Genomic DNA, 23,667 nt, shown 5'->3' with positions numbered 1-23,667 from the left:
TTACATGTCTCTCGCTGTGATAATACCACATTGATCCAGTCTATATTGGAGAGCGAGAGGGAGATGGAGAGAGAGAGGACGGGGGGAGAGAGGGAGAACTGCTCACACATCAGGCTGATAGTCCACAGATGACTCTGAATGAAGCCTCAACTCATAGATTTTAATACAGATTACATCACTCTCACACACATGCACGAGCATAGACAGACACATAGACACACACTCAGATGCAAGCTACAGTCGTGGTCAAAAGTTTTGAGAATGACACAAGTATTGGTCTTCACTAGGTTTGCTGCTTCAGTGTTTTTAGATATTTTTATCAGATGTTACTATGGTATACTGATGTATAATTACAAGCATTCCATAAGTGTCAAAGGCTTTTATTGACAATTAAATCAAGTTTATGCAAAGAGTCAATATTTGCAGTGTTGACCCTTCTTTTTCAAGACCTCTGCAATCCGCCCTGGCATGCTGTCAATTAACTTCTGGGCCACATCCTGACTGATGGCAGCCCATTCTTGCATAATCAATGCTTGGAGTTTGTCAGAATTTGTGGATTTTTGTTTGTCCACCCGCCTCTTGAGGATTGACCACAAGTTCTCAATGGGATTAAGGTCTGGGGAGTTTCCTGGCCATGGACCCAAAATGTCGATGTTTTGTTCCCCGAGCCACTTAGTTATCACTTTGCCTTATGGCAAGGTGCTCCATCATGCTGGAAAAGGCATTGTACGTCACCAAACTGTTCTTGGATGGTTGGGAGAAGTTGCTCTCGGAGGATGTGTTGGTACCATTCTTTATTCATGGCTGTCTTCTTAGGCAAAATTGTGAGTGAGCCCACTCCCTTGGCTGAGAAGCAACCCCACACATGAATGGTCTCAGGATGCTTTACTGTTGGCATGACACAGGACTGATGGTAGCGCTCACCTTGTCTTCCTCGCTGCCCTTCTTGACACCAGGCCATCCTTCAAAAGTCTTCGCCTCACTGTGTGTGCAGATGCACTCACACCTGCCTGCTGCCATTCCTGAGCAAGCTCTGCACTGGTGGTGCCCCGATCCCACAGCTGAATCAACTTTAGGAGACGGTCCTGGCTCATGCTGGACTTTCTTGGGCGCCCTGAAGCCTTCTTCACAACAATTGAAACTATCTCTTTGAAGTTCTTGATGATCCGATAAATGGTTGATTTAGGTGCAATCTTACTAGCAGCAATATCCTTGCCTGTGAAGCCCTTTTTGTGCAAACCAATGATGACAGCACGTGTTTCCTTGCAGGTAACCATGGTTAACAGAGGAAGAACAATGATTTCAAGCACCACCCTCCTTTTAAAGCTTCCAGTCTGTTATTCTAACTCAATCAGCATGACAGAGTGTTCTCCATTCTTGTCCTCGTCAACACTCTCACCTGTGTTAACGAGGGAGTCACTGACATGATGTCAGCTGGTCCTATTGTGGCAGGGCTGAAATGCAATGGAAATGTTTTTGGGGGATTAAGTTCATTTTCATGGCAAAGAGGGACTTTGCAATTAATTGCAATTAATCTGAACACTCTTCATAACATTCTGGAGTATATGCAAATTGCCATCATAAAACCTGAGGCAGCAGACTTTGTGAAAATTAATATTTGTGTCATTCTCAAAACTTTTGACCACGACTGTATAAGAAACAATTCATTCTCAGTTAATGTTTTCCGTTAGTCCTGACAATGTACAGGCTTTAGTCTACATTTGGCTGTCCAGTAAGGCTTTATTTTATAGTCTTGTATTGCTTTGCTATTTCCTACAATTGGTACTTTCTGGTACATTAAATGAAGGTTGTCATATTAACAAAAGCTAATGTGTGGTTGGTGGGCTGTAATGTGGTGATTGGTTGGTTGTCCAGGTTCCGACCAGTCAACAGAAGGAGGGGGTATATGACGTCCCCAAGAGACACCCAGTGAGTCCAGCTGTGTGTGCCTGTCCCCCCCTTGGTGCTATGGTGTTACCCGTGGATATCCTCTGCTGTGGCTTTGTGGTAGTGTGGGTGGAGTCGCTGTGTATGTGAATTGGAGTGGGTGGGGCTTGCTCTATGCTTGGTGCTGGTTGCATGCAGTGTGGTGGCAGGTGGCATGTGCATTGCATGCAGTGTGGTGTCTTGGTGATGCATGGCTGGCTGTGGTCTGCTGGTGAACGAACAAACATGCATGGACTGACAATACTAGAAAGAAAGAGATTGGTAAGAGGGAGAGAGCGTGTGTATGTGCATGTACACACCTGTGTGTGTGTGTCATTCCAGTTGACCTTGACCGTTGTCAGGATGCACCATAACTGTCCATCTCCTTTATGATCTTATTAAACATGGTAGTTAAACATCTCTCTGTTTCACTAGCTAATAACTCCATCCTCATAACCACACTATAGTAGCTATTCTGCACCTGCTACTCCACACATGTCTAAAAATCAAAGATCCTAACAGTAGGGAGGGCGTCTCGTTGTCAAAATCTGCCCTGCTCACTGTTCCCCCTGTACTTCCACTGGGCTCTCCTAGCTCAAACTACAGAACACACACACATTGTATAGTCGTAATCAGATGGTGTGGATTGTGGCAGTCAGTTCTGTCCTGTGTTTCTGTATTATCCCAGCAGTGCTAAGAGGCTTATAGTATGTATACTAGTGAGATCCCACAGCCCTACTGCTCTCCTGTACCACACCACAACACTGACGCTTAACGGCTTTTCTCTGTGCTTACCAGGCCTGTGTGTATCTGTAGGTGTTGTAATACTGTACTATAGCCAGTAGGGTCTGGCACCTCTGTCGAAACCATATGCTCCACTGTTATTTAGACTGTCACCTTCTGTCTCTCAATGCTATTAACCAATAAGAATAAAACACACACACACACACAAAGGCACACACATACAAACGCACGCTCGAACACACACACGCACACACACATATACACACACACACACGTAAAACACACACACATAAAGAACACACACGTAAAACACACACACACGTGACTACTTCAATCTCCGGAGTCCTTGACCCTGTGCGAGTTTACACAGTCTATTGATTTAACCTGGCTCATTCCCTGGCCCTGACCCAAAAGAGGGCAGCCTATTGTCATCTGGCAGTGAAGCACAAGTGGGCTAGTGTGTGTGTGTCCATGCATGCGGTGTGTGTGTGTATGTTCAGCGAGACAGCAGGAGATCAGGGAGGTGGGTGTTAATTAAGGGGGCTGCGTTAATTGTATGCAAACACATGCCTATGCTAATTACTGTTTCCTTGGAGACCGCTAATTGATAGGTGGTTGTCGCAGTGATAAGGAGCAAGGGATGGGCAGAGAGAGAGAGATGGAGGAAAGAGGAGGGCAGGAATCGGATGTGATGAGCTCTGTGTGTGTGTGAAAGTGTGTGAACAGTAAAAGTACCTACATGTAATGTTCCATCCCTCCACCTCAACTCACCCTGTCTCCATATGTCTGTTATTGTTTGAGTGTGTGATACATCATTTCTGTGTCTGTGTTTCCATCTCATCCCACCATTCTCCATCTCATGTGACTGTGCAGAATGCTCAAAATGGTCACCAACAACAACAACAACAACAACAGTCTCTGATAGATCTCATGGATATGGACAGTGTATGGACACCACAGGTAAGGTGCATTATGAAGGACTGGCCATCAACGCAAAGGGTGGCTATTTGAAGAATCTCAAATATAAAATATATTTTGATTTGTTTAACACTTTTTGGGTTAATACATGATTCCATATGTGTTACTGCATAGTTTTGATGTCTTCACTATTATTCTAAAAATAAAGAAAAATCCTTGAATGAGTAGGTGTCCAAACTTTTGACTGGTAGTGTATATTAAGATATTTAAGTAATTTAGTAATGAATGTTTGTGACCTCTGCTGCTACTAATGAATGTAAAAACTTCAGTATCTGATTGATTTCAGAGAGGGGGAGGGGGAGAGAGGGAGGGCCTTGAGAGCTGACATAAAGGTCAAATCTACATCAGACAGATGGAGAAGTCGGAGAGAGAGGGAGGTGGTCAGGTCAGAGAGGGATGGAGGGATGCGAGGAGGGGGAGGGGTCAAGCTTTGGTCATCCTGTCCAACAGAGAGGGTCTGACTCACTCCTCACAGCTCATTAATAACACAGAGGATATAATCAGCTCAGTACTGACCCAGGCTTCGTCCCAAATGGCACCCTGTTATTTATTTTAGTAACACACTACAGTGACCACACTGACCGACCACAGAGGTCAGAAGTGACCCTCCCTCAGCTCCGGGAGATTCAGACTAACACTATCAGCCATAGGTGTCAGTAAGTTCAGGGTTAAAAGAAAGACAGGGTAGTGTCAGTGTACAGTATACTATATACAGTATCTCCCTCGGACTGTGAGTGTTGTCAGTAACAGTATGTACATAACTCCTCCTCTCTCCTCCTCTCTCACTAACAGCAGAAACACTCAGTTCAGCTGTATGGCAAGAAATGACACGCTCTTTCTGATCCATTATCTGATAGATAGACACTTTAAGCTTTAGAATATAATAAGAGCGCCATGGTCTGTGTGACCTATTAGTTTAACTAGTGGAGCCAGAAAGTAGATATTCTAAGAAGCGTCTGTGCAGACATGATCCCCAGAGCCCTATGCAGCAGAATACTGGAGATAGATCTAGCTCTATACAGTGGGGGGAAAAGTATTTAGTCAGCCACCAATTGTGCAAGTTCTCCCACTTAAAAAGATGAGAGAGGCCTGTAATTTTCATCATAGGTACACGTCAACTATGACAGACAAATTGAGATTTTTTTTCTCCAGAAAATCACATTGTAGGATCTTTAATGAATTTATTTGCAAATTATGGTGGAAAATAAGTATTTGGTCACCTACAAACAAGCAAGATTTCTAACTCTCACAGACCTGTAACTTCTTCTTTAAGAGGCTCCTCTGTCCTCCACTCGTTACCTGTATTAATGGCACCTGTTTGAACTTGTTATCAGTATAAAAGACACCTGTCCACAACCTCAAACAGTCACACTCCAAACTCCATTATGGCCAAGACCAAAGAGCTGTCAAAGGACACCAGAAACAAAATTGTAGACCTGCACCAGGCTGGGAAGACTGAATCTGCAATAGGTAAGCAGCTTGGTTTGAAGAAATCAACTGTGGGAGCAATTATTAGGAAATGGAAGACATACAAGACCACTGATAATCTCCCTTGATCTGGGGCTCCACGCAAGATCTCACCCCGTGGGGTCAAAATGATCACAAGAACGGTGAGCAAAAATCCCAGAACCACACGGGGGGACCTAGTGAATGACCTGCAGAGAGCTGGGACCAAAGTAACAAAGCCTACCATCAGTAACACACTACGCCGCCAGAGACTCAAATCCTGCAGTGCCAGACGTGTCCCCCTGCTTAAGCCAGTACATGTCCAGGCCCGTCTGAAGTTTGCTAGAGTGCATTTGGATGATCCAGAAGAGGATTGGGAGAATGTCAGATGAAACCAAAATAGAACTTTTTGGTAAAAACTCAACTCGTAGTGTTTGGAGGACAAAGAATGCTGAGTTGCATCCAAAGAACACCATACCTACTGTGAAGCATGGGGGTGGAAACATCATGCTTTGGAGCTGTTTTTCTGCAAAGGGACCAGGACGACTGATCCGTGTAAAGGAAAGAATGAATGGGGCCATGTATTGTGAGATTCTGAGTGAAAACCTCCTTCCATCAGCAAGGGCATTGAAGATGAAACCTGGCTGGGTCTTTCAGCATGACAATGATCCCAAACACACCGCCCGGGCAACAAAGGAGTGGTGAGAAGCATTTCAAGGTCCTGGAGTGGCCTAGCCAGTTTCCAGATCTCAACCCCATAGAAAATCTTTGGAGGGAGTTGAACGTCCGTGTTGCCCAGCGACAGCCCCAAAACATCACTGCTTTAGAGGAGATCTGCATTGAGGAATGGGCCAAAATAACAGCAACAGTGTGTGAAAACCTTGTGAAGACTTACAGAAAACGTTTGACCTGTGTCATTGCCAACAAAGGGTATATAATAAAGTATTGAGAAACTTTTGTTATTGACCAAATACTTATTTTCCACCATAATTTGCAAATAAATTCATTAAAAATCCTACAATGTGATTTTCTGGATTTTTTCCCCTCATTTTGTCTGTCATAGTTGACGTGTACCTATGATGAAAATTACAGGCCTCTCTCATCTTTTTAAGTGGGAGAACTTGCACAATTGGTGGCTGACTAAATACTTTTTTCCCCCACTGTATATGGCTCTGATTGGCCCTATCTCTGATTTATGCTAATCTCTGACCATGTCTCCACAGGGCTAAATACCTTATTAATGCTAGAAAATATGTGATGAGAGATGTTAGAGAGATATGAAATGGAGGGATTTTGAAGAAAGAGAGACATATATAGAGAGATTGAAGTTAAAGGAAGAGAGATATGAGAGTATATGGAGATCTGTGGATTAGGGTAACTTGGATCAGGTAGGTACTGTATGTCACCTCCACCAATCATATCACTCCATTAATTCATGACATCATCACCTAACCACCCCTGGCTCTTTCCCTGTGGCTCAGTTTGATGATGTCACTGTGCCCACCAGAGGTAGGTACCAGGTCGCGTTTGGCATGTTGCGTGTTCTGTGTTTTCGTAATGTGTGTTGACATGCAACACTGACGTTTCTATTGTAGCATGATGTCTGACGGCTGTGAACTCTCTTTCTGATTGGCAGAATATCAACCAATTAGAGCTCTTCGGAGACATCTCTACACTCCCGGACATCTACTCCCCTTCGGTGAGTACACCCCCCCACCCTCGCTCTCTCCTGACCTTTGATCTGGCTGTAGGTAGACAACTGTGTTGTGTGTGTGTCTGTTTGGCTCCCCTGAAGGTGTGAAGTAGTTTTAACTTGTTCCTCTCCACTCTCCTCCCTCAGACCCCTGCCTCTCCAGACAACACCCTGGACCCCTCTCTGGGCCTGCAGCCCCCCACGGAACTCTTCACCCCCTTCAACCCCGCCTCCGTACCCTCAGGTAGGAACTCTCCCCTCCCCTATACTCTCTTCTTCTCTCCTCTCCCCTCTCTTCTCCTCTCTTATTCTGTCCTCTCCTCTCCTCTTTGGAGCAGAGCTGGAACAAGCAGCTCTGAGAAGAGATGAGTCTGAGAGTTATAGTGAGTCTGTACAGTTTCATGAGTCTGTGTGACTGTCTGAATAGGTCTGTACATGATATGACTGAGGCTCATCGTGGATGTAATGATAATAGTTCAGCAGAACCATTAAGACACAACATTAACTACAGGCTATAGTAGGTCACTACTGCAGTGGTACATGGGGTACTCTGTGTGTGTCCATGCCATGTGCATGTGTATAACTCGCTCTTCTCCTCTCTGTGTCTAGGTTATGTGACGATGGGAGCGGTACCTCCAGGTCAGGTGTGGTCCCAGCAGGCATTTGCTGCCCAGGCAGGTCCTCTGTTCGGGGTCCAGTCCCCCCTGGGTCAGTCCCTCCCTGTGGCCCAGGTCCTACCTGGAGGCCAGCCTCTCATCTGGGGCCAGGCCAACCTCTTCCCTGCTACACAGCAGCAGTGGGCCGCTATGACGGGAGCAGGTATATACACACAGACACAGACATGTAGGTATGTACGCACACACACGCATGCACATACATGTATGCACACACACAGAGATGCATGCGCGCGCACACACACACTAAAGTGTATTTTCCTGTATCTAGGGTTCCCTGCTACAGCCTACCTCCCAGCCCAGCCAGGGTCTCTGCCTACCATGTTCCTCCCTGTTAATCAACCCTGCGACAGCCTATCATCTGCTGGCGCTGCCTCTAACCCTGCCCCCTCATCAGCCTCCAGTCCACAGCATGCAGAGAGGCAGCGGCAGAAGATGAGCAAGGTAAGATCATTTTATTCCATTGATTTTATTTAAACCAAACAAATGGCCTGGCCAAGACACACAAGCTCTATACAATAGCTTTTTATTGGCCAACATCTTACATAGTCTGTCTTTAACATCTTCTGCTCTTTCTGTAGGAGATGTTTAAGGACTTCCAGCTAGCAAAGCCCCCTGCCATGCCAGCTAAGATGGGGGACCAGCACCAATGTCTAGCAGGGACCTCGGAGGCCTTCAGTTCCTATTTCAGCCGCGTGGGGACCGCCACCGATACAGACGACTGTGACGACTTTGACATCTCTCAGCTCAACCTCACACCTGTCACCTCTACCACGCCCTCCACTAACTCACGTATGTACATACTCCTGGCTGGTTGTATATGAGATAACTCTCTGTTTGGAAGTTCCCTCCACCCCTCAGACCATTCGACCTCCATGTTTGTCTCAACTCCCAGTCTTTTTTACATACTGTATCTCATTTTATCAATTGTAATTTGTTTTATTGTATGTGTTACTGCAATTACAGTTTTTTTCAATTGCTAACAAGCATCGGTCAATACTGAAGCCACTTTTTCAAAACTCTTCACACAGTCTGCATTACCAACATGCATCTTGGCCAAACAGTTAATCTCACCTCCAAAACTCACTAAACCACCAAAACACTTCATACATGTCTCAAAATAAGCTTGTTCGACCACAACACTGGCAACAATTCTCACTCAGAAAGCATACATTGTCACTCATAACTCACTGACCTAAAAAACACTAACAACAGGGAGCATTACATAAATGATTAACTTTTCTCTTTGAAGTTTGAATGGTTTTTCACATAAATCAGTATTTCATTATAGAATAAGAATAACACCTTTTCACTTTATTGACTGTACTAAAGTATATGTAACAATAATGATTCAGAAATGCAGCAATTTGCTTCAATAGCCTTTATATTTTCTATATCTTAAAAAAAAATTATATATATATATATATATATATATATATAGTAATTTACTTGTGAAAAATAAAAAGTTTAAACAAAAAACTAATTCCTGAAATTCCAGGACTGCAATAATAATTTAAAAAATAATAATCAACAACATGTATAGTATAATCACTCATACTGTAGAGTACTGTGAGGGTTCTAGTTCTCCCCCTCTCCTGCATTTGGCCACTAGTTCTCATCAACATCACATCTTATTTCTTCTCTGGCCATGCATCTTGGAAAGTATCTTCTGGAATGTCTAATCCAACCCTGGCAGTCTTCAGGAGAAGTGTCTCCACACCCTGCATTCATAGCATCCAGTAAGGACATCTGGTCATGTGGATGGTGGTCATAAACCTTCCACCTCCACGCAGAGAAGAACTCCTCTATGGGGTTTAAGAAGGGGGAGTATGGAGGCAGGAATAGTACTGACATTCTGGGATGTGCAGCAAACCAGTCTGTGACTGCAGCAGAGTGGTGGAATGCCACATTATCCCACACAACAACGAAGGTAGAGGAGTTTCTTGCCCCTCTCTCTTCCACTGGCACAAGTCGATTATGCAGGTCATCCAGAAAATAAATGAGCCTCTCTGTATTGTAGGGGCCAATGAGTGGTTTGTGTAACACAAACCATCATTGGACAGTGCTGCACACATTGTGAAATTAGCTCCTCTCTGGCCTGGGACATCCACGGTTATTCTCTGTCCAATCACATTTCTTCCCCGGCTGTGTTTTTTTGCCAGGTTGAATCCAGCTTCATCCACAAAGATGAATGTATGTGCAGTTTGCCTGGCTTCCATCTCCATTACTCTCTAAAATACAGTAAATCCACAGTTTTACAGTACTTTACATTATACATAGCTGTGTATGTACCCTGTTTGGTTATTGAACAGACATCTTACCTGGACATATTGATACCGGAGTTCTTTCACACGTTCACCGTTTCTCTCAAAGGGTACGGTGTACAACTGCTTTATCCTTATTTTATGTTTCTCTAGGACTCTGGCAATTGTCGTTGTGCTGACTGTATTCACATTCCCGAAAGTGATATTGTCTGCCCACAGTTTTATTGCATTGTTGCCAATTACCATGTCAACAATGGCAATTTCCTGCGCATCTGATAATATTCTGGCTCTCCCTCCTGTGGGAGGCAACCTTTGGATTCTACTGAAAAACACAAAACAATCAATATATTTCAAAATGTCAGTACAATAATGTGAACATACTGTATTGTACTGTAATATGTAGTTCAATTATCATTGAAGGATGCACATCTCACCTGTTGTTTTGCCGGAAAATCTGTACTATTGATGCAACTGTTGAACGCTGCAGATTTGGTTGCACCCTTAAACCGGCCTCTCTCAAAGAGAGACCATGGATTACAATAATAATTGTGGCCCTTATCTCATCAGAGACAACCGCTCTTGCTCTTCCTCTCCTTTGTCCTCCATGCATTCTTCCTCTCCATGCCACTTGTTACGAACCCCGTGGCTTTAAACGTCTAGGGTGGATGGAGAAGAGACCCGTAACATAATTCATGCAAATTAGAATGATGACATGGAACAGTGAGGACAAAAACTACACGACAACCATAAACTACCGTCAAACATAAAAGGTTTATTTTTAAACACACGGTAAAGGTTTGGGAAAAAGGGCTGAGCAGGACCCAAGAAATGAAACAATAGTGTAAAACACCCCTAAACTGATCTTGCCTGCCTCAAGAACCGCTAAGCTACTGCTAATCATACAAAAGTACAGTGGGTGGTCCGCTCAGGTCTAACTAGTGTTTTTAGACAGATTTCTTCCTACGGGTAATGTACGCCCAAGGGCAACTTGCTTAAATTCCCCTTTTCCCAGAAACACACAAAGTTACCAAACAGAGTAACCAGCAAATGAGTGAGTACACAAAACACCACAGTATCCATACTCACATACGGAAATAGTCTCTAACAAAGTTATCAAACAGAGTAACCAGGAACATACAGGACACCTGTGATTAGGGCAGAAGGAGAGGAAAAACACAAAAAGACACAGGATACCTGTATCCGTAACACTCCCACCCTTAAAAGAGCAAACCACAATGGTTTGCGATACACGTACCATCACAACACCCAAAATTCAAAGATCAACAGCATCCTGACGGGATAACAAAAAAAAACTAGATCTTTAAACACGAGACAAAGCATCTGCCAACACATTATCCAACCCCTTTTTGTGGCGGATCTCCAAATTATATAATTTTGCACGACAAGTGCCCAACGCATAAGGCGTTGGTTCTGGTTGTACATCCGATGGAGAAAAACTAAGGGGTTATGGTCAGTATACACTATCACTGGTAATGCACTGGAACCAACATAAACTTCAAAGTACTGCAGAGCTAACAACAAAGCTAGAGCTTCTTGTTCAATGGTGGAATAGTTTGTCTGACATTTGTTAAATTTCCGTGAAAAATAACAGACAGGATGGTCCACTCCACTCTGGTCCTGCTGCAGTAGAACAGCACCAGCACCTCTGGCACTTGCATCTACCTCCAGTTTAAACGGTCAGTCAAAATCTGGCGCAGCAAGAACAGGAGTACTACATAAGAGTGCTTTAGCAGTGTTGAAAGCAGTACGACAATCTTCAGACCATACAAATTTTCTCGCCGGACTGAGCAAATCCGTTAATGGAGCAACTACCGCAGAGACATTTTTACAGAAACTACGGTAGTAGCCAACCATCCCTAAAAAGCGGCGTAGCTCTCTTCTGGTGGTAGGTGCGGGAAATGCATTTATAGCTGAGACCTTGGCATCTAGAGGGCGCACCTGACCATGGCCGACCTGTTTACCAAGATAAGTAACAGTGGCCTTCCCAAACTTGCACTTTGCTAAGTTCAGGGTTAGAGAAGCGGCTGCTAGATGTTCACACACTACCCTTAGAGTGTTAACATGATCAGACCACTCAGTTGAATAAATTACCAGATCATCAAGGTAAGCACTACAATCAGGAACTCCAGCCAATACTGTGTTAACCAGGCGTGGAAAGTGGCTGGTGCGTTCCGCATCCCAAATGCCATGACAGCATATTGTAGGAAGTGATCTGGGGTCACAAAGGCAGAGATGTCGGAGGCACGTGAGGTTAACGGCACCTGCCAGTAACCTTTTAGAAGATCTAGTTTGGTTACATAAGTAGCAGCACCAACAGTATCAATACAGTCATCCAGTCTGGGTAACGGGAACGAGTCGGGCACTGTGACAGCATTGACCTTCCGATAGTCCGTACATAATCTGGATGTCCCATCAGGTTTAGGAACCAGAATGCACGGAGAACTCCAAGGACTTGAACTTGGCATAGCCAGGTTATTCTCCAGCAAATAACCGACCTCATCCCTCATTATCTTTCTTTTAGAGACGTTGACACGATAAGCATGTTGCTTGATAGGTGCAGCGTTTCCAACGTTAATGTCATGTTCTAACACATTTGTGCATGTAGGAACATCATTAAAAAGACATGGAAAGCTGTGTAATAGTCTCATAATATCATCTGACTGTCCGCCCGTTAAATGAATCAGGCTTGACGGGAGAGACAGCAGCATCTCTGAATTGGGCAATCTAGCACACTGCTGCTGAGTATTGCGCAACTCCAAACCATCTCCGTCCACATCATTAACATGACCTCCCACTACAGCCGTAGCAGCCATAGAGACAGCCGACTCGGCCAGTTTCTCTGGACTGTCTATCTGAGTGACGGGTCTGGTGTGGTATGTCTTCAACATGTTAACGTGGCACACACGAGATTGGCGTTTTCTATCAGGAGTCTGTATCACGTAGTCAGTTTCACTTAGTTTCTTTTCAATGACATAAGGACCAGAGAAACGTGCTGACAATGACGCTCCTGGCAAAGGCAACAATACAAGAACTTGGTCACCTGGCTGCAGTGAACGAGAAACAGCCTGTGTGTCATAGTGTCGTTTCATCCGTTTCTGTGAGGAAGACAGCGCTTCCTTTGCTAGAGCACAGGCACCATGTAGGCGCTCACGAAAGCGACTAACGTAGTCCAACACATTTTCTTTCACACACAACTCTTGTGACAAAAACTGATCCTTAAGGACTTTCATAGGTCCTCTCATGGTGTGTCCAAACACCAGTTCAGCTGGGCTGAACCCTAGGGATTCCTGTACTGTCTCACGGACAGCAAACAAAACTAGAGGAACTCCCTCATCCCAATCCTTCTCAGATTCCAAGCAATATTTACGGAGCATAGACTTCAGTGTCTGATGCCAACGTTCAAGCGCACCCTGAGACTCTGGGTGATATGCGCTTGACATACGGTGTGTAACTGACAAGGATTTTAACACTTGTTTGAAAAGTTTAGAAAGGAAATTCGTACCCTGATCAGTTTGTATCACCTTAGGTAACCCAAAAGTTGAGAAGAATTTGATCAACGCTTTACTCACCACCGGAGCAGTAATCCTTCGCAGAGGAATGGCCTCTGGGTACCTGGTGGCCACACACATAATCGTCAACATAAACTGGTTACCAGATTTTGTCTTTGGTAATGGTCCAACACAATCAACCATCACATGTTCGAATGGTTCACCTATGGCCGGTATGGGACAAAGAGGCGCGGGGGAAATAACCTGGTTCGGTTTCCCAGTTACTTGACAGGTGTGGCAAGTCCGACAGAACTGAGTCACATCTTGTTTTAAACCAGGCCAAAAGAAATGTCGCAAAACTCGATCATAAGTCTTGGTGACTCCCAGATGTCCGGACCACTGGTGATCATGAGCGAGGGATAAAACATTTTGTCGAAAGGCTGTAGGAATCACTATTTGGTAAACAGCATTCCAATCTCCGCCAGCGTCAACATGGGATGTCCATTTACGCATGAGGAGATTACCATCAATGAAGTATGCCATGTTTTTCTTCTTTAGCTCCTCCTCTGAGACAACATTAGAAAAACATTTAGCCAGGCTAATGTCAACCTTTTGGTTAGCGATCAGCTGCTCACGAGTGACTGGTAACTGTATTGCCTCAGCAACAAGTTCCACATCCTTCTTCCTTTCTCTGGACTGTTGGTCAGACTGCACCAGCTTACCAGAGGTAGCACCCGAACTATCCTCTGGGTCACACTCTCTGAATAGAACCGTGTTCGACAAATCTATCACTTCACCCACTTGTCGTGCTTGAGCACGTGTGACAGCACAAGCGGGGAACACATCTGGATAACCCTGTGCCAGCTCCTCGGAGAGAGACTGGTCACTTTTATCCAATACCTCCAATACGGGTATCACCTTTCCTCCGGCAATATCGTTGCCCATTATAAATGTCACACCTTTTACTGGTAACATAGGACGTACGCCAACTCTGAACACTCCACTGACTAACTCAGAGTGTACGTTCACAAAGTGCAATGGCACTGGGACAAATCCCATTTCAATTCCTTGTTCTAACACACTGGAACCACAATATGTATTATTGGACAAGGGCAACACATCAGATAGTATGAACGACTGCGCCGCACCAGTATCTCTGAGGATTCTAACTGGACGCTGAGACGCTTCGTCATCTGATATAGAAACAAACCCCTCAAAAATGAACGGTTCATAACTGTGATCTGGGACAGGGACTTTCAAACCACATTCACTATGAGGCCTCTGTCTTGATTCCGGCCTTACAACCGTACGAATCAGCCCAACACCCGTTGGCGGCCTGGCGTGCTGAGGCATCCCCTGTTTGCGTTTTAGCAGAAAGCAATCATTAACCATATGTCCCACCTTATGACAATAGAAACAGTGACGCACATCTTTTGGGCGTGCTGGATGTACTGCTGGTCGACTAGGACTAAAAGTTAGCAACTCCGCAGCCCTGCCCTCCGTACGAGCCGAAAACACGCTCTTATGCGTCAACACAAACTCGTCTGCCTCTAGTTTACGCGTCTCCAGTTCTTGATCAAGCCTACGCGTCTCCAGTTCCATCTTACGCGTCTCCAGTTCCTGATCAAGCCTACGCGTTTCCAGCTTGTCTAGCCTGATTTGTGCCCGCTCTTCCGCCTCCATTTGGAGCCGTGTCGAGCGGACATCCATCCTGGCATCACTGTCAGTCAGTGGGGAGAGTGGGTCATAACGGGGCAATGTGGCTGGAGCCTTAGCCTCGTCCTCAGACACTGATGGGCTTACAGGAGCAGCAACCACATCCCCTACAGGAGCAGCAGACTCAGGCAGCGGTAACTCAAGCACTCGCTCGTTCAACAATATCTCTAACACTGCTTTCCTCACTTCGGCTTTCACTAAAACCCTTGATATGGGTGCAGAAAAGTGGTCAGCCAAAGCCTGTAGATCCACTCTACGGCAATTCTCAAAAACCTCCCACGTAGGGTTTTCCAAAAATGCATCCAACTCAAAAGTAGCCATCCTAAACTAGCAACACGAGCCGTCGAATACTGAACACACAAAAAAAACAGGTAGTTACAGCTGCCAAGCTCAACACTGAACCAGACACTAACTAATTTGCATGAGTAGCATGGGTATCAATGAGAATAATCCCAGACGAACCCCCACATTATGTTACGAACCCCGTGGCTTTAAACGTCTAGGGTGGATGGAGAAGAGACCCGTAACATAATTCATGCAAATTAGAATGATGACATGGAACAGTGAGGACAAAAACTACACGACAACCATAAACTACCGTCAAACATAAAAAGTTTATTTTTAAACACACGGTAAAGGTTTAGGAAAAAGGGCTGAGCAGGACCCAAGAAATGAAACAATAGTGTAAAACACCCCTAAACTGATCTTGCCTGCCTCAAGAACCGCTAAGCTACTGCTAATCATACAAAAGTACAGTGGGTGGTCCGCTCAGGTCTAACTAGTGTTTTTAGACAGATTTCTTCCTACGGGTAATGTACGGCCAAGGGCAACTTGCTTAAATTCCCCTTTTCCCAGAAACACACAAAGTTACCAAACAGAGTAACCAGCAAATGAGTGAGTACACAAAACACAGGACACCACAGTATCCATACTCACATACGGAAATAGTCTCTCTAAGTTACCAAACACAACTGACCGGCTTTTAAACAATGGGATGTGTGATTGAAAAACCAGCAACAGGTGGTGCAATGCAGAGGAATGTTCACTGATTGGTCCACCTTAGCAATCAGCAGACCCCCCCAACGACCACCAATCAGGAACATACAGGACACCTGTGATTAGGGCAGAAGGAGAGGAAAAACACAAAAAGACACAGGATACCTGTATCCGTAACACCACTCTTCTTTCCCCACCAACCTGTCTTCCTTGATCCATGTTTCCAAACATTCCGAAGCCGTCCGCTTCTGTCTGTTTGGTAACGAGACTAAAAGCAGGACACTTGGGTAGGCTTTCAGCTGAAATTGCAATCAGCTGTGTTTGGAATGATGAAATATTCTGCAGAGATTTCCTATATGTATCAATCTGGTTACTGCAGAAATGCACGAAATTTGCAGTTTTTAACAGTTTTGGAAACAGTGTGTTAGCATTTGAAAACGTGCTGCAAATATATAGTTTTGCAGGTGGTGGAGTATGAATGAGAAAAGAGTTCATCGATTTCGGAGAATGTGGTCATTGAATGCATTTTGTGTGAAAGCAATGAAAAATGATTCACAGTTTGGTCCACATACACTTCTGTTTCGCTGACTGTGTGAAGACAATGTGACTTCAGTTTTGACCAATGCATGTTAGCAATTGAAAAAAACCTGTAATCTTTTAGCTGCAGAAATGAAATAAATCACGATCATCATCAATAAAATGAAATAGAGACAGTCGCTGTCCCCCTCTCCTCCCCCAGCTCCGACCCCGGCCCCCAGACAGAGTTCTCCGTCTAAATCGTCGCCGTCTCACGTTAGTGACCACATTGACCACATCAGTGACCCCCCCACAGACGCCACCGACCCCCCCACAGATGACTCGTTCGGCGAGGTGGAGGGCAGCCCCAGTCGCAGTGGAGAGGAGGATGCGGTGAGTGCCTGTGTGTGTGTGCGTGCATGCCCGGAGTGTGTGTGTATGTATTTAGATCTGTTGATGAATAGGCTGTGTAGCAGCACAGTGGGCCAGGTAATTACTCTCTCTGATTGGCCACTCTCATAGCTGGCCAGTGTGTGTGTGTGTGTGTGTGTGTGTGTGTGTGTGTGTGTGTGTGTGTGTGTGTGTGTGTGTGTGTGTGTGTGTGTGTGTGTGTGTGTGTGTGTGTGTGTGTGTGTGTGTGTGTGTGTGTGTGTGTGTGTGTGTGTGTGTGTGTGTGTGTGTGTGTGTGTGTGTGTGTGCGCGTGTGTGTGTGCGTGTGGCCAGTAAAGCATTAAATTAGCTGCTTGAAGTGTCAGATAGATCATTAAGATGTTATTAATGTTAGCAGGTGGCTCCATACATCATCTGATCTGTAGCACCATGTTATTATTCAACTATATTAGAGAAAAACCCCTAGGGTCTTTTCTAGGTCAATTAATATTTATTATTCACCTAATCTATGAGAGAGAGAGAGAGAGAGAGAGAGAGAGAGAGAGAGAGAGAGAGAGAGAGAGAGAGAGAGAGAGAGAGAGAGAGAGAGAGAGAGAGAGAGAGAGAGAGAGAGAGAGAGAGAGAGAGAGAGAGAGAGAGAGAGAGAGAGAGAGAGAGAGAGAGAGAGAGAGAGAGAGAGAGAGAGAGAGAGAGAGAGAGAGAGAGAGAGAGAGAGAGAGAGACACAGATGGAGGTAGAGAGAGAATGATAGGTACAGAAACAGGGCAGTGAGCAAGAGATACTTAGAGAGAGAGGAATGGGAGGAGACTATTTTGAATGAAAGCACTGGAGTCACCAACCTGACAATGGTGAAAGAACTGAATTGGAAGCTATGCCTTCTACCATTGATTCTGTAGACCGTTAATTCCAAAGTATCTCCCCCTCTCCTCTCTCTCTCTCTCTCTCTCTTGCTCTCTGACAGAGGTGTAACTCAGCTGAACCAGGGGGATCCAGATATTTTTCCATATTGCGAGAGGGCGGAGAGAAAGAGAGAGAGAAAGGGAGAGAGAGAGGGGGGTGGGAGAGAAAGAGAGAGAGAGACAGGGAGAGAGAGAGGAACAGAGAGAGAGAAACAGCCTCCCACTCTGTGGTGAGGGAGTTATTGTAAAGAGATGAAGTTTTTCAGGAATCAGTAGAGGGGACTTTTATAACAGCTCAGTGTGTGTGGGTGTGTCCATCCTTTCTCTCCTTTAGTACACTGCTACTCTGTCCCTTTGCTGTCAGTATTCTCCTATTTTATTATCCTGCTTTCACCTTTTTCTCTTTTTCTATCTTCCCTTACTTCCCTGCTCTTCCCTCTCCTCTCCTCTCCTCTCCTCTCCTCTCCTCTCCTCTCCTCTCCTCTCCTCTCCTCTCCTCTCCTCTCCTCTCCTCTCCTCTCCTCTCCTCTCCTCCCTCCATCCCTCTCTCCAGGCGTGTGGGTCTGGGTCTCCGTGTCCCAGTGAGACAGCAGGTTCTAGTCCAGCCCAGACCAGTCCACCTGCCGACAGCTAGATAGATGCTGGCTGGGTGCTTGGTAGGTCTCTTTCCCTCCTTCCTCCCCTCCTTCCTCAGCTTGCTGTCAGCCTGACTGTTGCAAGCACACCTTTTCTGATCTTCAGTTCACCCGCTCTACTCTCTCTCTCCAGTCTTCCCTTTTAATCTCTCCCTTCTCTCATCCTGCCTGCTGCTTGCTCGGATGATGGCATGATGTGTCTGACTGCCTGTGGTCCTGTTGTGTGGTTCTGCACCTGCGTGTGTGTGTGTGTTGTCTTGTTGTGTCTCTTTGTTTGCTCTCCCTATAGCCACCAGAGGTGTGTGAGTATTACTGCAGTGTGTGTATTTAAAAACAATCTGATGACTTCCTTAATGTGCATGGCCATGCTGTCATGATATTGTGTTGTGTTTGTCATGCATACAGTGAGGGAAAAAAGTATTTGATCCCCTACTGATTTTGTAAGTTTGCCCACTGACAAAGAAATGATCAGTCTATCATTTTAATGGTAGGTTTATTTGAACAGTGAGAGACAGAATAATAACAACAAAATCCAGAAAAACACATGTCAAAAATGTTATAAATTGATTTGCATTTTAATGAGGGAAATAAGTATTTGACCCACTCTCAATCAGAACGATTTCTGGCTCCCACGTGTCTTTTATACAGGTAACGAGCTGAGATTAGGAGCACACTCTTAAAGGGAGTGCTCCTAATCTCAGTTTGTTACCTGTATAAAAGACACCTGTCCACAAAAGCAATCAATCAATCAGATTCCAAACTCTCCACCATGGCCAAGACCAAAGAGTTCCCCAAGGATGTCAGGGACAAGATTGTAGACCTACACAAGGCTGGAATGGGCTACAAGACCATCGCCAAGCAGCTTGGTGAGAAGGTGACAACAGTTGGTGCGATTATTCGCAAATGGAAGAAACACAAAAGAACTGTCAATCTCCCTTGGCCTGGGGCTCCATGCAAGATCTCACCTCGTGGAGTTGCAATGATCATGAGAATGGTGAGGAATCAGCACAGAACTACACGGGAGGATCTTGTCAATGATCTCAAGGCAGCTGGGACCATAGTCACCAAGAAAACTATTGGTAACGCACTACGCCATGAAGGACTGAAATCCTGCAGCGCCCGCAAGGTCCCCCTGCTCAAGAAAGCACATATACAGGCCCGTCTGAAGTTTGCCAATGAACATCTGAATGATTCAGAGGAGAACTGGGTGAAAGTGTTGTGGTCAGATGAGACCAAAATCGAGCTCTTTGGCATCAACTCAACTCGCCGTGTTTGGAGGAGGAGGAATGCTGCCTATGACCCCAAGAACACCATCCCCACCGTCAAACATGGAGGTGGAAACATTATGGGACAAAATCCCTCTTGAGATGTGTGCAAACCTGGTGGCCAACTACAAGAAACGTCTGACCTCTGTGATTGCCAACAAGGGTTTTGCCACCAAGTATTAAGTCATGTTTTGCAGAGGGGTCAAATACTTATTTCCCTCATTAAAATGCAAATCAATTCATAAAATTTTTGACATGCGTTTTTCTGGATTTTGTTGTTGTTATTCTGTCTCTCACTGTTCAAATAAACCTACCATTAAAATTATAGACTGATCATGTCTTTGTCAGTGGGCAAACGTACAAAATCAGCAGGGGATCAACTAAGCTACTACCTGGGCGGGCAGGTATCTTAGTGTTTAAGAGCGTTGTGCCAGTAACCGAAAGGTTGCTGGTTCTAATCCCCGAGCCGACTAGGTGAAAAAATCTGTCGATGTGCCCTTGAGCAAGGCACTTAACCCTAATTGCTCCTGTAAGTCGCTCTGGATAAGAGCGTCTGCTAAATGTACTTTTTTCCCTCACTGTAGCTACATCTTTGCCATGGAATAAATATTGCGATACTGGTACCGTCACAGCCCTAGTATATTTTATGGTATATAATGGGACGTAAAATGTATATATCCTAGAATGCCTATCAGGTTAACGGAATGTTTTGCATTGAGAGACTTTCCACCAATGGCAGTGGCTTTACATGATCTCTGACACAATGAAGCTGCTTATAGAACTGTGTGTGTAAGGATAGGGGTGTCAGTAAGGCCCACACACAGGGAACTATGTAATGACAGTGTTTTCATCACTGATACTGGGCTGCCACCACTAATGACTGGCTGCTATTCATTTACATTAATGAAATCCCATGAAGAATCCTAAACCCAATCACCACTCTCCTCCATCAAACCTGCTGGGATATATTCTCCCATTCAAGTCTCCCACATAAACACACATGCGCGCACGTACACACTTTCACATGCACGCCCGTACACACACACTGCTGTAGGAGGGAGGCAGACTTGAGTCATAATAACTCCCAGTCAGACACACACACACACACACACACACACACACACACACACACATATATTGTATGGCCTTGGAATTGCCAGGGACCTCACGATACAATATTATTGCGATACTTAGGTGCCAATACGATATGTATTGCTATTCAATACTGTGATTTTAATGTGATTCCATGGTCCAAACGTATTGCTAACCATATGTCTGCTGCAGAGAGACAAGAGAGAGCCATGAGAAAACGAGTGTTGATCAGTCATGGAAATGGAAGTTCTGAAAACAAATTGGCTCCCTATTTAAAAAGAAGATGGAGAACAAGCTATTAAGGAAAAATAATGGAGTTTTGGTGCAGGTACAGCCAACTAGAGCAAAAGTTATATTGCGGTATTGTTAAAACATTACGATACGATATATTGTCAAAAAGAATATCCCGATATGTAACTGTATTGATTTCTTCCATCACTAACGCTCTAACTATGCATACAACAATACACTCGACCCAGCAACATGGCTGTTCTCTCTGTCTGTAGCAGGGTGATACTGTCCTCTGGTGTTGACAACAGGAACTGCATGTGTTGAAGTTGGGATTTGAGACTCTAGGGCAGGGTTCTTCAATTCCGGTCCTGGAGGGCCGAAACACTTCTGTTTTTTATTTCTACCTGGTAGTTAATTGCACTCACCTGGTGTCCCAGGTCTGAATTAGCCCCTGATTAGAAGGAGAGGATGAAAAACAGAGGTGTTTCGGCCCTCCAGGACCGGAATTGAAGAACCCTGCTCTAGGGAGTAGGTAGGCAGAAGAGGACCTGGCCAGACCCGGGTCCAAATACATATACTTTTAGCGTTTGCTTGAGTCTACCTGGAGTGCCACATGGGTAGGGTTTGCGGTTTTGGGACTTGTATACTGGTTTGATAAGCCAGGCAAGCTCAAACAGGCACAAATAAAGTATTTGAAACCCAGGTCTGGTTCATACCAAGTGGGTCATGGTAATGCTAACAAGCTAACAGTACCTCCTCTCTGTCTGTCACCAGGGGAAGGATCTCTGTCTGCAGGGGAAGGATCCTCTCTACGCCCAGGTCAACAAAGGGAAGAAATAAAGAGACACACTGAACACTGGACTGACCAACCAACGCTGACCAACCAACCTGATGTGTGTGTGTTACTCCTCTCAAGCAGCAGCCTGGCCTCCCCTCTAACAAGGATGGAACACTCCATCTACTCCCTCTACTCTCCTTTCATTCATTCCTTTCATCTCTCTGTCTCTCTCTCTCTCTCCCTCCATCAAACGTTGCTAGAGACTATGCTGCCAAAAGGGGACGGGGCCAAGCATTGTCTCCCTTCCTAACACACACACAGCGTTATCAGACATGGACAAAATTAGTGTCTGTAGCGAGTGGATCCTGTGGGACAAGCCAGGAATGGTATGCTGGGATCCTTATTTCTGATTAGCCGGTTTATTGGGATCTGATTGGCTGTTTGGGTGTTTCACCTTCATGTGAGCGTCTGCTGGATGACTATGCAGAAACAGACTCTCTGGGAGCTGCTCACACACACACACACACGCACACACACACACACACACAGTGTTTTGCCAAATGTCTCTTCTCAGACAGATTCAGAGGGAAGGCTTCAGAGTGAATGGACTCAGCGGGGCATGGATGTTGCCAGCCTAACCGGCACCGCCTGGCATGGACAAACATTGCCAAATTACCGGGTACCCCCGCCTTCGGATGGATGTTGCCAAACAAACTGATTCTGTGATTGAACTGCTCATTCTCTATAATAGCTTTTGTACAATATGGATTAAAAACAGACAAAGGGAAATTGAGTTTTTATTTTATAAGTCCATCAAGACGCTCTACTGTCAGCTCTACTGGAGTTGCACAGTCACATGGCTTTAAGAGACCTGATCGTTGGTTTGCCAAACTAATTTAGTAAATAATAATAATACTAACAACAACAATGATAATTCTGTCTGCAGGACTTCTGTGCCATAAAATAGGCAGGCTTCAGTTATGCAATCAGAAGGTATCAAGCAATACCAACATCTCCTCTGTCTGTCTGTCCAGGTTTCTGTTGCTCTCTCAACCCCTGATGTTGTTCGGTGTATGATCCTATAAGTGTCTTTCCCTAACTCAGACCTTGTCTCTACTGCAGTCTTTTATTGATCAATATCCATGAGCCCTGTAACCTCTTACAGTCATACCATCATCCCGTCTGTGCTTCATATAATCTCTCAGTCTGAGGGACAGGAGCCTTACCCATCATCACAACTACACCAGACACTCCCTACAGCTGTCTGTCTGTCATCGGCCCCTAACCTTGCTTGTCTCTGTCTCCATGTCCGTCTGTCTGCCGGTCTATCCGCCCGTCTGTCTCTGCTAGTACTACATCAACTGTGATGCCAATGACTCCCTATTTTATGGCCAGAGTCTCTGTGTAATTAGACCGCTCTGGACTGACACCTGATTAATAACGACGTTTGGACAATAGAAGAAGAATGTGAAGAAGATGAGGAAGTGGACTAAAAGGGAAACATGCTGTTTGATTACGTAACATTTCTAGACATATTTTAACCTTACCTCAGATAACGGTTTCTTAATGTAAATTGACACATTATTTTTATCTTTATGAATACAACAGCATTCTACAGTGGATTTTTAGAAGACTATTATTTTCTGTTGATTTACGTCTCCACCATGTATTACTGTTCCTATTAAACACATCCCAATGACAGCTGGGTCCGGGTGATCACTGTGCGTGTGGCGTGTCTGTACCTCATCTCTTTGTCTTCTCTCACCTGCCTGACAGACAGTGACACCTATCTGTCAACATAGGATGGCTTTAATGAGGGTTTAGTAGACTAATTGTATGAATAATATCCTACAGTACACATGTACTGTATGTTTCTCTAACTAGCCATATTAAGTACACATAACCTATTATTATG

General features: G+C 44.9%; 1 protein-coding gene across 13 annotated transcripts in view; it reads left to right on the top strand.

Annotated features, from left to right (window-relative positions):
• LOC121540186 (disabled homolog 1) overlaps positions 1–23,451 on the top strand; it is an 84,143-nt gene extending 60,692 nt beyond the window's left edge. For 4 of the 13 annotated variants that reach the window (XM_041848858.1, XM_041848862.2, XM_041848856.2 and 1 more), the window contains 10 exons: positions 1,876–1,929; positions 3,544–3,630; positions 6,731–6,793; positions 6,935–7,031; positions 7,397–7,630; positions 7,733–7,905; positions 8,043–8,253; positions 16,686–16,855; positions 18,305–18,407; positions 21,749–23,451. In XM_041848858.1, coding sequence (XP_041704792.1) covers positions 1,876–1,929; positions 3,544–3,630; positions 6,731–6,793; positions 6,935–7,031; positions 7,397–7,630; positions 7,733–7,905; positions 8,043–8,253; positions 16,686–16,855; positions 18,305–18,385 — 1,170 coding nt within the window. In that variant the 3' untranslated portion in view covers positions 18,386–18,407; positions 21,749–23,451. The remainder of the gene's footprint in view (positions 1–1,875; positions 1,930–3,543; positions 3,631–6,730; positions 6,794–6,934; positions 7,032–7,396; positions 7,631–7,732; positions 7,906–8,042; positions 8,254–16,685; positions 16,856–18,304; positions 18,408–21,748) is intronic. The other 9 variants (XM_041848866.2, XM_041848864.2, XM_041848869.2 and 6 more) reach the window with 7 other exon arrangements.
• The last annotated feature ends 216 nt before the right edge of the window (positions 23,452–23,667 follow it).

The sequence above is a fragment of the Coregonus clupeaformis genome, chromosome 26, assembly GCF_020615455.1.
Source record: "Coregonus clupeaformis isolate EN_2021a chromosome 26, ASM2061545v1, whole genome shotgun sequence".
Taxonomy (NCBI): Eukaryota; Metazoa; Chordata; class Actinopteri; order Salmoniformes; family Salmonidae; genus Coregonus; species Coregonus clupeaformis.
Note: the sequence above shows the minus strand (reverse complement) of the source record. Positions and strands in the feature narration are given on the sequence as shown.